The sequence below is a fragment of the Artemia franciscana genome, chromosome 3 (genome assembly GCF_032884065.1).
Source record: "Artemia franciscana chromosome 3, ASM3288406v1, whole genome shotgun sequence".
Taxonomy (NCBI): domain Eukaryota; kingdom Metazoa; phylum Arthropoda; class Branchiopoda; order Anostraca; family Artemiidae; genus Artemia; species Artemia franciscana.
The window spans coordinates 13,266,276-13,280,302 of NC_088865.1; the positions used below are offsets into that span (position 1 = coordinate 13,266,276).

The 14,027-nt window shown below is 34.0% G+C and overlaps 1 protein-coding gene across 20 annotated transcripts in view; it reads right to left on the reverse strand.

Annotated features, from left to right (window-relative positions):
* Nucleotides 1-1,709: 1,709 nt before the first annotated feature.
* The window catches only part of LOC136024897 (zinc finger protein 426-like), an 83,688-nt gene continuing 71,370 nt past the window's right edge, over nucleotides 1,710-14,027 (reverse strand). For all 20 annotated transcript variants that reach the window (XM_065700441.1, XM_065700443.1, XM_065700458.1 and 17 more), the window contains 2 exons: nucleotides 11,720-12,010; nucleotides 1,710-7,700 (listed from right to left, as the gene is read on the reverse strand). In XM_065700441.1, the coding sequence (XP_065556513.1) occupies nucleotides 6,160-7,700; nucleotides 11,720-12,010 (1,832 nt within the window). In that variant the 3' untranslated portion in view covers nucleotides 1,710-6,159. The remainder of the gene's footprint in view (nucleotides 7,701-11,719; nucleotides 12,011-14,027) is intronic.

Genomic DNA, 14,027 nt, shown 5'->3' on the forward strand with positions numbered 1-14,027 from the left:
TAGTGCCTTTGTAAAATTTGTTTTTTTTTCATTGTATATTTAACTTGTACCTTTAACCGAACAATTGTTTCTTTTAGTTGTTCAGGCTATGGGAAAAAAACTTCTTTTTCTTCCGAAGATTTATCTAGTCCAAGCTCTTGATTTTCAATGGTATGGTAGGCATTGATGACCGACCACCTTTTTTTCTTTTAATTATTCAGGTGGTGGTACAAAAACTTCTTAATGTTCCAACGATTTGTCTAGTCAATGTTTTTGATTTTCAGATGTATGGTAGGCATTAGTGACCTTATCAATATCAAAATCCAAAACCCAATCGTCATCGGTATGGTTTTCAATTTGTTTGATTTGTTTTACCTCGGCCTGTCTTTCGTATTGTGAAAGACATATCGCCAAATCTTTGTTTCTTTTAATTGTTGGTGGTGGGACAAACAATTCTTATTCTTCCAACGGTTTATCTAGTCCAAGAATTTGATATTCGAAGATATGGTAGGCATTAATGATCTTAACCGTGTCAAAATTCCAAATCCCATCATCATCCATATCATTTTTAATTCTGACAAATTTTGATTCTCTATGTCCAAGCCTATTTTCATTGACTCTCTCACGCGCTTGGTATGGCATGTCTTCTAACCGCGTTTGTCTTTGCTTTTCACCTTCATTTTTGATACACCAAAGCTTTTCTTCTAACCATGTGTATTTGCTCTTCATTTTCATTTTTGACTTGCTTACAAGCCCAGTGTCGCATGTCTTCTAACCGTGTGGGTCTACTCTTCATTTTCATTTTTGACACGCTCTAATTGTCATTTTTGTATATATTCTAGCCCCCCGTATCTTTGCTTTTCATTTTCATATTTGAAACGTTTTTGGATTTTGATTGCTTCAGACAATTTAGCAAACGTATTAGCTTTAGTTTTCCGTAAAGCTGTTGTTGCAATCGATGGTGCAAGTTTATGTTTTTTAGGCCTCCCAACAGACATTATATTATATAAATAACTAATGTGTTGGAAACTCGACAATCTTATTTATTCTATGCATGAAATCATATAAGAAAATACTTACATGATGTACAAACATAGTACATGATGTCATTAAAAAAAAAAAAAAATTAAGGCTCTTAACGGATTTTCTCAGACTTCTTACATATATAGATTGTTTTTAATGTGAGTATATCCCAAAATACCAATTTCCCCGAAAAAATGGAGCCTTTTTCGAGAAGAAATACATGAATATACAAATATTGCTCGTTTGTAAAGATAGTATATATATATATATATATATATATATATATATATATATATATATATATATATATATATATATATATATATATATATATATATATATATATATATATATATATATATATGTATGTATATAAATATACATATATACAAATCGAAAATATTTAAAATGCATATTGCTTTTAGAAAAGTGCAAATTTTATGCTGATCTTTAGAAAGCATAGGGGGTTTTAGCCCTACCCAGTTTACCTTCTATTCGTTTTGAGTTTGACTCGGTTATTTATTAGGCATTGAAGGAAAAAATAAACCTCAAAATAAAAGTTTATATTATATTTAGATTTACTGAATAATATTGCTCGGCCAATATGATCGAACAGAAAAAATGATTAACTTCTAGATATCTAAAAATAAGGGTGCGTACCCTGAATCAATCAAATAATTCTTATTAATAATACAGTAAAAATACGGTTGGATCTTGAACAAATTGTAATGCAAATTATTTTAACACGCTTCGATAGACAAAAATGAATTTAGTAAAATATACAAAATTGACGTCACTATCTCAATGGGAAACGGGCTAAACTTGCCCTTTAAGTACAGAGGAGAAAACTATAAGGTTTAGTTCATGATAATACACAGAAAGGGATGTCTTCTATGGAGTTATTGAGGTCGGAGAAAGCAAAATGAAGGTAAAAGGGGTCCCTCACCAGTGTCACAGAGATATTTTGCAAAGTTCCCCTTGAGTGTGAAGTGTTAGTCCTAAAATCAACAGAATATCAAATTTTAATTACCAGGGAGTCCTTTATATGGTCTTCTTCATTTTAGACAAACGAAAAAGGGATGAATAGACATAACTAAGGCGTAGAAAACAACAAAATAGGATACCCAGCTCTAGAGAAATCCAAGACATCAAGATATAAATTATAGCTCAATCAATAAATATAAAGACTAGGGAATGAAGTAGATAATTTTCCTGTCAATAATGTTCATATCATAAAACACAATAGAGGAAAACTCTCAAAAATCATCGGCATTAAAGGCAGTGTCATCGTCTTCAGGTTCATGGCATTCTGGAACCAGACCCCTCGCTATGATTTGCAAGCTTAAGAGAAATCCAGACTCAGCTTCTTGCATGAGCATCTTTTGATTCACAGCCATTTCGCTTACAAGAGTACTTCACAAATTTCAGAAGCGGCAATGGAGCCAAAAATAAGTCAATCAGAATAAATACTGTTTATTTGAACCTAAGTCCCCACTGAAGAGGGTCGAGACTGCTATTTTCACTCAGATTTTGGACCCGATGATAAACACACAGCGAGTGAAACTTCGCAGATGGACGTTTGGGTGGCAAGTCTCAAAAATGCACAAACTTTGAAAATGTTGAGACCTTCTTTTGGAAGATATGACAGTACGCTGAGTTTAGGTATTCTTCACTCTCGTGTCCGTAGATTGACAGTAAAGAACGTTCTCCAATACTAATTATATCCTCCTTTGTGCTCGACTTCATGAAAAGTTGAGAAATTCCAAAGAACGCCTCGTTTTCCTTAAATATGTCTTTAACCTTTCCTTTCCCAACACCATGTACATGGAAAGTGATATCGCATCCTAGTAATGCATGGCAGGAAAGTATGGAATTATAGGGTCCTATTCCCAAGCTAGTTTTCATTATGTCTATTATTGTACTAGATCGATATTGAAAAAAATATCTAAGTTTAAAAACCCTATATCCAGGAAAGCATTCCTACATCCCATTGATTTTATAACTGAAACAATCAAACTAACAAATGAACGAGTGAGTCAGTATCATTACCAAGTAGCACAGCAGAAAGAATAATAGACTTACCGACAACAGTTTTGGCAATCTTCACATCCAGGTTACCTTCTCCATGAATAGCTCTGATCCTCTTTCACATAAGCTTTCATCGAGCATGCGGATGAGCCTCGCCTTATTTTTTTTGTATATAGAAATTGGTCCTTGGGTATTTGAAAATCTGTAGTAAACAGCACCTGTCTTCCATTAAATTTAACACGCCTGTCCTTTTGTTCCAGGTCGTCCGTCATTTCCGTCAAAGCAAGTGGAGGGTGTGGGTATCGCACTTCGATAAATGCCAAGTACTGGTCAAATATCATTGGAAACCTGCTTCCAATGTTCGACTGAAGTATATGAAGAAGAGCTCCACCATCCAAAACATGAAGGTAGGGTCCTAGTAGTTCTTTCCTATTCAAGCATAACTTATCTTCGTATTTACAAGTTTCAGATAAATCTTCTGCAAGATCAGGCTTGTTTAGTCTCCTCATGAGTCCATTGTCGTCAAATAGTAACGAAGGAACAGCACATTTTTTGTGTTTGAAACCGCAAAATTTTAACACAATTTGTGTTTGAATCAAATAAATTTCACTTTTCAAACATTTTTATGACAAGCAATGTGTCTCCGTGTTACCTTTTTTGCATTGGGAGCCATATCTCCTTGCACTGTTCTCTAGTCCGATTTTTCTTGCCTGTAAGTTCCTGCATGAGATGGTTTACTTCAATGCGAGCAAAACACGACATAACCCAAAAACGTCGCTGGAATTCTATCATTCTGCCTTCGCCAGTAAGGCCTCCGAATGTCTTAAAACTCCTCAAAAATTGCTGCTCTATAAACAGGCCATTTGAAAACCCAACTCTCTGAACCCTTTGTCGGATGAAGATCATCGTCGCAAAAGGACCTTTAAATTTCCGGGTGTCAAACGAATAGCTGGTTATGGCCTGCTGCTGAAGGATAGGAAAGCATACTTTTTACTACGTGCAGGCTTTCTTCCCATACACAGAGTCACTTTGCCTTTAGGAACCACTGAATTATACCAACCATATCGGGGTAATGCGTCTAAAGCTGGGCGATTCTGTTTCCATCGAGTTTGACTTTTCTGTTTTCAGTAAATGGAAATCAGTAGTATTGGTTGGTGTAGTTTGACAGGTGAAGGACTAATAAACTGAGTACAATTGATAGTGATAGAAAATCAAAACACTGACACATGTTAAATTTATTCGTTATTATTTTCATGCTCTTCCCTTTTTTTACGACGCACATAGTTCCATAGAAGTCATTTCTTCCAACAAATTGTTATTATTTAGAATTTATCGCTCTCCCCCTCGCACTTTAAGGCACACCTAAATGTATGGAAAAAAATCTGTTACCTGTTATCAATTCCTGTACTCCCCGATGTTTCTATCCAATTATTACAATTTCTATTTTTTTTGCTTTACCACTAAATAGCATAGGTGCCAGTTTTTGTAAGTTCCAAGTCCTTTCTTTCCCTTTTTCGTTATCTACGACGAAGAAAACCCTAGAAAGGGCATCTTAATCGGAAAAATAGGATATGCGTTCAACCGTTTTTAAATTAATTTTCTTATTTTACAACCCTAATAGCCCCACAGAAGACATCTTTTTCTATATGTTTATTGTTTCAAAAAGTAAAACTGTGACAAAGAGTCAAACTTTAGCGTAAAGAGCAAGGCGTTGAGGAGAGGACAACACCTTTCATATACGGAATAATTTATGTTCATTTTAAGTTTTAATGTTGCTCCTTACTTGCAGTTAAAAAAAGATGTTTTTTTTATTTCCCTTCTGAAAGTTTTAAATTCACATTTAAAATCACGGATGCGTGTTTTAAATTAATTTTCTTATTTTACGACCCTTATAGCCCCATAGAAGACATCTTTTTCTATGTGTTTATTGTTTTAGAATATTTTTCGAAAGTTTCTAATTGTTTTAAAAAGTAGAACGGTGACAAAGGGTCAAACTTTTGCGTAGAGAGCGAGGCGTTGAGGAGTCTAAGTTAAATTAACTTTAAACTTAAGTTTCAAGTTTAAAATTCTAATAAAATTTCTATGATTTTAAAACAATAAACACATCGAAAATTCTAAGACGTGGTTAGAATTTAAATTCTAATCACGTTTTAAATTAACTTTCCCGTGACTAAATTAAATAATATTGGGAAAAACTGGTTCTATATTTAAACTTCCGAACGAAAATTCCACTACACATTCTTAAAGTGAAACAATAGTTTGTTATAAATCCAAATCCAAAAGAAAAACAGGAGAACAACAAAAGCTAAGCCAGCAAGGGCCTGCTTCGAAAACAATGGCGATAAGAAGCTCAAATGGAATTTATTTGAGACTATTTTATTTAACAATTTAAGAAATCAAAACAGGAGATGAAACCAAATACTAATCAAACAAAACGCACCAAGTTTATAAAAATCTTCACATTTACTGACCAGGAATAATATTACAAAGCAGATAAGAAATAAAACGAAAGTAATTGTACTAGATCGATATTGAAAAAAATATCTAAATTTAAAAACCCTATATCCAGGAAAGCATTCCTACATCCCATTGATTTTATAACTGAAACAATCAAACTAACAAATGAACATCATTGCATTCATGACTTGGAAAGACAGAGAGAAAAAAGACGAAAAAAAGCAAATGAAAAAAAAAGAAGAGCCTACTACATCCAGTTTGAAACAGTTGCTTAGTCTAGAAATAGCGATCTTAAGTGGTAATTATTCATAATTCTTTTGTTTATTAGATTCCACTTCTTGAGCACACACATAAAAAAAAAAAAAAAAAAAAAAAAAAAAAAAAAAAAAAAAAAAAAAAAAAAAAACTGACAGTTTTTTTTTTCTAACCAACACCACAAAGGCAGAAAAGCCTTGGTTAGACAAATAGGATAATTGATTTCGAAAAAAAATTAACAGTCGACGACAAGCTTGATTTTTTCGGGAGATGTTTTTCATTCTTTTTTATTAGCTTAGTCCCAGGTATTGAAGGTCAATTGATCTCTGCCAGATTAAATTCTGGCTGAATTGAGCAAAAAATATATATATATTTTTGTTCACTTTTTAAAGATAATAGGCCTACCGCAAATACTTTCTACTTAGAATGCTTATGAGAAGAGTTAAAATGGCCCAAAATGTCCTCAACTGACAGAAACTCGTCATCACAAATATTGCATACAAACATATTCACAATTTTCTCAACATTAATGTTCCCGTCCCCCTCGATAAACTTGCTTTGATTCTTAACCTTTTTAGGCGATTTTTCTTTTTTGTAACAAGCGCGAGAGCTAATGTGAACGCAAATTTTTCTAATGGAATCGTAAGTCTTACCGCATAGCTTACATTTAAATGGATTGCGATCAGGATGCAGACGCTGCACATGGGCCACCATGTTTTTCTTATAATTGAAGCTCTTACTACAGAACTCACAACTAAAAGGGTTGGGATTTGCATGTAAAGCAACATGTAGGTCACGATATGCAGACACTGCAAACACTTCACTGCATATGTTACAGCTGTACTTTTTTTCTCTGAAACTCTTTCCTTTGTGGATTTTCTTATGGGTTCTTAAACCCTTATCTGAGCCGAAACCCTTGTCGCATTGCTTGCACTTATAGGGTCTAGCACCAGTGTGAGTATTTAAATGATCACTCAAACTCTTTTTGGTTTTAAATTCTTTATCGCAAAACTTACATCGATGAGGCTTTTCGTTACTATGACTTTTCATGTGATTATATAAGCCAGCAAACTGTGCAAAGGTATTACCACAAGTCTGACACTCAAATGGTTTTTCTCCCGTATGGGTCCTCATATGCTCGGTCAATCTGATCCTCGTGAAAAAATTTCTTCGGCAGATTTCACATTCGTGTGTTCCCTTCTGAATGTGTTTTTTTACGTGAGTTGCATATCCACTTCTACTTTCAAGTTTTTTATTACAGATTTTACACTCAAACAATTTTTCTGGGATTTGCTTATTCTCTTTTCTAAGGTGCACTTTCATATGATAATTTAAACCATCTCTATGTCGAAACTGCATTCCACATCTATCACACAATAAACATTTTTCACCAGTATGGATTTGCATATGACGATTGAGAGTCTCTGTACTACACAAACTTAAGCCGCATATGTAGCATAAGTATTGATTAGCTTTATTGTGTCTTTGCTTATGTTTCGACAATGATCTGCGATGGGGGTACGTCTTTTTGCAGATATCACATTCAAAGCTATCTTTTGTCCCATTTTGAGTGTCAAAGCAACAATCAAGATGATACTTGTTTTTGAGTTGTGAACAATAAAACTGACATTGCTGAATTTCTATTCTGTCATGAGCTTTCATATGGTTTAGCAACAAAAGGCGAAGAGAAAAAGATTCATTGCAAATTCTACAAATGTAGCTGTTTTCTGGTGACTGCTTAGTAGGTATTTTTTTAAACAATGTGTTTACGGGTGACTGTTCCTTGGAATAATCAATAAATTTCCACTTTCGAAATTTTAGTCTTTTATCAATACTGTAATTTTTCCTACTGTCAGGACAAATCTGGTCCTTTGAAGGTCCTTTTCTTTGAAGGATTTCGGTGTCAAATTCCTCAGAGGACACAGCATCATAAGCTTCTGGTCTGTATGTATCTTGTTCTAGAAAAAAAAGCAACAAACTATTCATAAAACAAGAATACGATATTAAACTAAACAATAAAATAATTTTTCAAGCCTCTTCAGTAAAATATAACATTTTTATTTATTACTTCAATTCTTTTCCCTATTTTCTGAAGTAATAATAATTTCATGATCAGAATATTGTTTTACCTCCAACTGTAACACATAATCTTTAAGGCAATCTTTCACCGAAGATTTTGTGCTTCAAATCATTTTGCAACAGAGTAACAGAGTTCAACTTCTGATCATATGCCGCTCTTACTAGTCTATCTTCAATACTCTTAGTTAACTTCAACCAGAATCTAAGCATTAAAATATACCTGCATAACTTTAAAGAAAACAGGCCCATAATCACCTTCCAGAATCTGTGAATGAGTTGTCTGACGTAGACCAAACACTCTTTTATAGTCCTGGAGCTGAAGGGACTCCAGTTGCTGCACCATTTCTCCACCCCATATCTCTGCTCCATATTCTATCACGGGTAAAATTTTTGTGTTAATTATTCTTTTATGCATTTTTAGGTTTTTAATCCCCATTATCGTCGGGTTTCTAAAGATTGCTGACATGGCCACTCTACCTCTCTTAATTATTTCATCAACATGACTCTTTAGGCTTCCATTTTCTGATAGGATAAAGTCTAAATATTTTATTCTTTTACTTATAATTAGTTCCTTATTATTAAATTTAAATGTATATTTTTCATCGTTTCCAATACTCCTTTTTTTAAAAAAAATAACAACTTCGCTCTTTTCAGTATTCAGCCTTAATTTTTTTTTTTTATCTGCAAATATTCTTCTATGAGATTCAAAAGTTCTATGAGATTTAAAAAGTGAGATTCAATAGATCTTGCTGTTTATTAGCTACCAAAGCAATATCATCTGCAAATAATAAGAGAGATAGTTTTTTAGTCCCTAGGCTAACTTCTGGAGCCCATCTATTCTCTAGAAAGTTAACACCATCATCAATAGAAATATTGAACAACTTAGGTGAAAGGGTACTGCCCTGTTTCACTCCCCGCTTAATATCAAAAAGCTTCAAAAACCTATTACCAACTTATATGATTCCACTCACACAAGATAACAAGCTCACTATCAATCTAACAAATGAATGGGGAAGGCCAATATTTAGCATGGTATTATTCAATAGCTCTCTGTCGGCACTATCGAAAGCCTTATGGAGATCCAGAAATCCCACATAGACAAGTTTTTCCCTTTCCATATTTATCTATTAATGCCTTTAAAATAAACACACTATCTGTCCCACACCCTGTCCTGAAACCTCCTTGTTCCTCATGCATTAAATTATTTTTTTTAACCAATTGGAAAGCCTGGTATCTAATATTTTCTCCAAAACCTTACTTAAAGCAGGGACAAGCGCAATTAAACATGCCGGTATGCGTACGAATGAAATATTTCAATCTACACGAAAATACGAGTCGAAAGGGGGGGGGGGTCACTATTAACCACCAGTACCAGCGAGTACCCAAAATATCCACGGAAATAAAGGGAGAATAGACAGCCATCTCACCCCTGCAGCACCCTTATTCAGGCTTAGTCAAAATCAAGATGAGATATTACCTGGGAGGTTAAAAATCAAACTATAGCCCCCCCCCATACACACCCTTTTTATGTCTTTATGAAGGCTCATGAAGAGTTAGACGCTTTGGGCATTGAAATGCGCTCTTTTAGGCAGGTAAAATATCCCCCATACAAACATAATGATCCATGGTCTTTCCTTTATGATACATATTGCAAATTATACATAAATGAACATAACTTCATGAGAGATCAAATCAATTACCTTAGTTAAATGAAGCATTAAGAAAAATATCGATGTTTATCATTTTTCTTCTTTGAAAAGCGTGACTTTTTAGGAAAGAATGTGCCGCCATGCGGCATTACTTCATCTACAACTGGAAAGTTTAATATACATTTTTTATGTATTCAAAAATCGATTGGCGAACTCAGAATAGTCAATCGATGACAATTTGGCTCTTTTTAGGCAAAATTCGAGTTTGGTGTGAAAAAATACCGGTTTATCTCTGTTTGGTCACTGTAAAAGAACAATATAATTTTCGATTTCCATTCGATTTAACCCTCTCCTGATCTTCTAGGACCGTTAGCTTGACACGACCCCCAAGTGAAAAACAACAACAAGAAACACACATAATAGGAATCTACATCTTATGAAAAAAAAAATCGACATTCTACATTTTTGACAGAGGAGATTGAAACTTCTACAGTAAGTTTCTCTGATATGCTGAATCTCATGGTGTGATTTTCATTAAGACTTTATTCTCTTTTAGGGGGCATTACCAACTTTTCAAAAATCATTAAAAATTAGTAAGGCTCTTAGCTTTTGATGGGTTACATTAAAATTAATGAATTTTATTTATTTGGCATCAGTATGAAAAAACTTTTTTTCTATGTTACCAAAATGCCATTTTTCGGAGTTATGGTTAGAATTAGCCCAAGATGATCCTTCCTTACAGCTACGACCTAATTGATAATATATTAATAGGAACGGTCTTTTTTTCACCTGGAATACCTAAATAACGATCAAGAGGATGTTTGTTCTTGAGTTTTTTAAATAAAACGTAAAAAAAAGGATGAAGCAGTAGACCATTAAGGTCCGAACCGGCGGTGCAGATATCCATCTCAAGGCCCTTCAGCCAGGAAGTGCAATGGGGGGATGAGGGCCAGCCATCCTGTGCTTTCACACACCCTTCCCGTTTACCTTTCCCAGATTTCTCCCGGTACCCATTTAGAGCTGGGTCGACCCTGGTTGAGTTGTACAGAGTCACGCCCCTGTGATATTTCGAGTCACTTTTTGCAATAATTGAAAAAAGTTTTCGGCATGGTATTGTTCTACAGTTCTACTGTTTAATATCTCAATGTAAAACGATAATGTTACTAATATTCAGTAAACTAAGACCGGACTTTATCCATTTATCGAATTTTGTTTTTAAAATTGGTTTTGTACCTTCATAGGACAAAACATTGAAAACAATGGTAAAATATGCAAAAATGTGGACGTTTTCCATTTTTTGAGCAAATTTCGAACCCTGTCTAAGCAAAGATAAAAAACATTTCAATTCTGGCAAAAAAAAGATGGTCCAAATCTAAGAAATTCTAATCTAAGAAAACGGTGTAAATATCTTCTGCTTTAGAAGAATGTAACAGTTCTGTCACAAAGTCTTATCACAAAATGGTATGTTTCAGAGATTCCTAATACCTCAAAAAAGCCTTTTCTGTGCTTTCATTACCCACTAATTTATGTTAAAATAAAGCATTTGCTCGGCTTGGGCCGTTGTCTCGTCAAACAAATTTCGTCAAGTATGCCATGAACGTTCAATTTTTTGAAAGTTAGTAAGAATGAAGAGGTGAAGCATTTATATTTATCAAGATATTTGTCAACATAAAAAGTAATTCTGTCCAATAGCTGCCCTTAGCTGATAAGAAACACTAGTTTCCCAATAAGCGACCAATACGCTAAGTCATGATGTAGACGAGTTGCATAAGCATTATTTTGGAGATACACTGGTTCAAGATTTAATGCAACAAGTCTGTCAACTATTTCGTAGCATTGATTCTGAGTTTATAAACTTATTAATGAAGTTAAACTAGTCTTGTGATTGGTTATCACAGTCATACATGACTTTTAAATGCAGCAATCACATTTAGCTACTGAATTTCTCATTTTCCTAATCTCCTAGCGTCAGCAGCTTTTCTTTTTACTTAGCGTCACTTTTGAATACGTTTTTGATATGTAGGAAGTAAATTATGAAGATCTAAACAAAACAGGCATCCAAAGCCAAGTTTTATGAAGCAGGATCAAAAATCTTGGAGGGAAGACCAAGAAGAGAAGTGCCCCAAAGAAATTAAGCTTATTTTCAGCCCCCAGTTTCATACTATTTTGAGGGAAAGATTTCATGTAGCAAAAGAAAAGACATCCGCACCACTCCACTTTGCTCAAATATATAAAAATTAATTCCATACCTTCGTCACACATATCCTCTTCATCAGAATCAGAAGATTCATAGTAGACGGCATTATTCTTCCTTCGTCTGAGAACCAGTTTTTCCTGATCAGCGTGTGTTGAGTTGGTTATCAAAAGAGGTGTTTTTTCGTTCTGTAATTCAGACTGTTGAAAAATGTCTACTGGCTTTTGGTTGCTCAGGATTAGCTGATTGGAGTCAAGTGATTGTTCTGCAATGTCCATAGCTACAGATGCAGAGGGTACGTTGATATTCTGTATCTTTATAGATGTTAGTTTATCAGCTTCGATATCTGTAATCATAAAAGATATATAAGTAGTTTAAAATATTCAAATTTACTTATTTTTCAATGTTCCTTATTAGATTTCAATAAAATCATAAAACTTCATTAAAAATAACCCATTCACAAAACATATAGTCATACTTTCACTTCGTTAGAGTTTCTATAAAAGTAACACATGGTAAACTGATCGTTTTTTATTTACTACACCTAAATGACACTCTTAGATTACATAGATGTATTTTTTTTTAAACACAACAGATACTTACCGCGGGATATAGAAGTCAACACTGTGCTATCAGGCATAGAAGGATCTGAAGCCATTACTTTACTTTCAAAAGAAGAAGATGTACTGCCCACAAAATTGGTTTGTTTTTTTCCCCAGGGGTCATCGTATCGACCATGTGGTCCTAGAGTGTTGCAAGAGGGCTCATTCTAACGGAAATGAAAAGTTCTAGTGCCCTTTTTAAGTGACCAAAAAAATTGGAGGGCACCTAGATATACATTTTGTTCCGCATAGTCGAAAACCATAATAATTATATCTTTGGGGATGACTTACTCCCCACAGTCCCTGGGGGAGGGGCTACAAGTTACAAACTTTGACCAATGTTTACATACAATAATGGCTATTGGGAAGTGTACCGACGTTTTCAGGGGGATTTTTTTGGTTTTGGTGTAGGGTTGAGGGGAGGGAGCTAAGTGGGAGGATCTTTCCTCGGAGGAATATTTCATGGGGAAAGGGAAATTCAATGAAAAGGGTGCAGGATTTTCTAGCATTACTATTAAAAAAAACAATGAAAATATAAACATGAAAAAGTTTTTCCAATTGAAAGTAAGGAGTAGCATTAAAACTTAAAACGAACAGAGATTATTACGCATATGAGGGGTTCTAAAAATACTTTAGCATAAAGAGCGAAGTATTTAGGAGGAGATAAATACTTCGCTCTTTATGCTAAAGTATTTTTAGTAATTTCAACTATTTATTCTACGGCCTTTCTGATTCAGGGGTCATTCTTAAAGAATTGGGACAAAACTTAAGATTTAGTGCGAAGAGCGAGGTATTAACGAGGGGACAAACCCCTTCATATATATAATCAAAAATATAAGAATATAAAAGTTTTGTTACGTAAGTTAATTCTTAAGTTACGTATATTTTTTACTAATATAATCGTTCGTTAAAAATTAGAAGTTCTAGTTGCCTTTTTAAGTAACCGAAAAATTGGAGGGCAACTAGACCCCCTTCCCCACCCCTTATTTCTCAAAACCGTCTGATTAAAACTAAGAGAAAGCCATTTAGCCAAAAAAAGAATTAATATGCAAATTTCATTTTAATAATTTATGTACGGACAGCCAAAATCAAACATGCATTAATTCAAAAACGTTCAGAAATTAAATAAAAAAAACTAGTTTTTTTTAACTGAAAGTAAGGAGCGACATTAAAACTTAAAACGAACAGAAATTACTCCGTATATGAAATGGGTTGTCCCCTCCGCAATCCCTCGCTCTTTACGCTAAAGTTTGACTCTTTGCCACAATTCTACTTTTTAAAACAATTAAAAACTTTAGCGTAAAGAGCGAGGGATTGCGGAGGGGACAACCCATTTCATATACGGAGTAATTTCTGTTCGTTTCAAGTTTTAATATCGCTCCTTACTTTCAGTTTAAAAAAACTAGTTTTTTTTTTATTTAATATTTTCAAGGAATGGTGATGAAGATATGGGAAAAATGAAAATTTCGAATTCAATCTTGTTATACTTGCTTCCAACTGCACTCTCGACTTTATTTTAATAAAAATAAAATTTATGTACCCAGGACAAGTGCTCTGTCTCCCCCTAAAACCAACCCTGGTCATGACTACAATTATAGATATTCACGCAAAATTCTTCAGTCAATATTGATGGTAGTTATGCAAAATTTAAAGCCTAATAGGCATAATTTTAATAATAACTAACTAATTAGGGATATAATGAAAATATGTCAAAGTCAAATTTAATATTCTCTAAAAGTGTTATACTGATTTCCTTTTTTC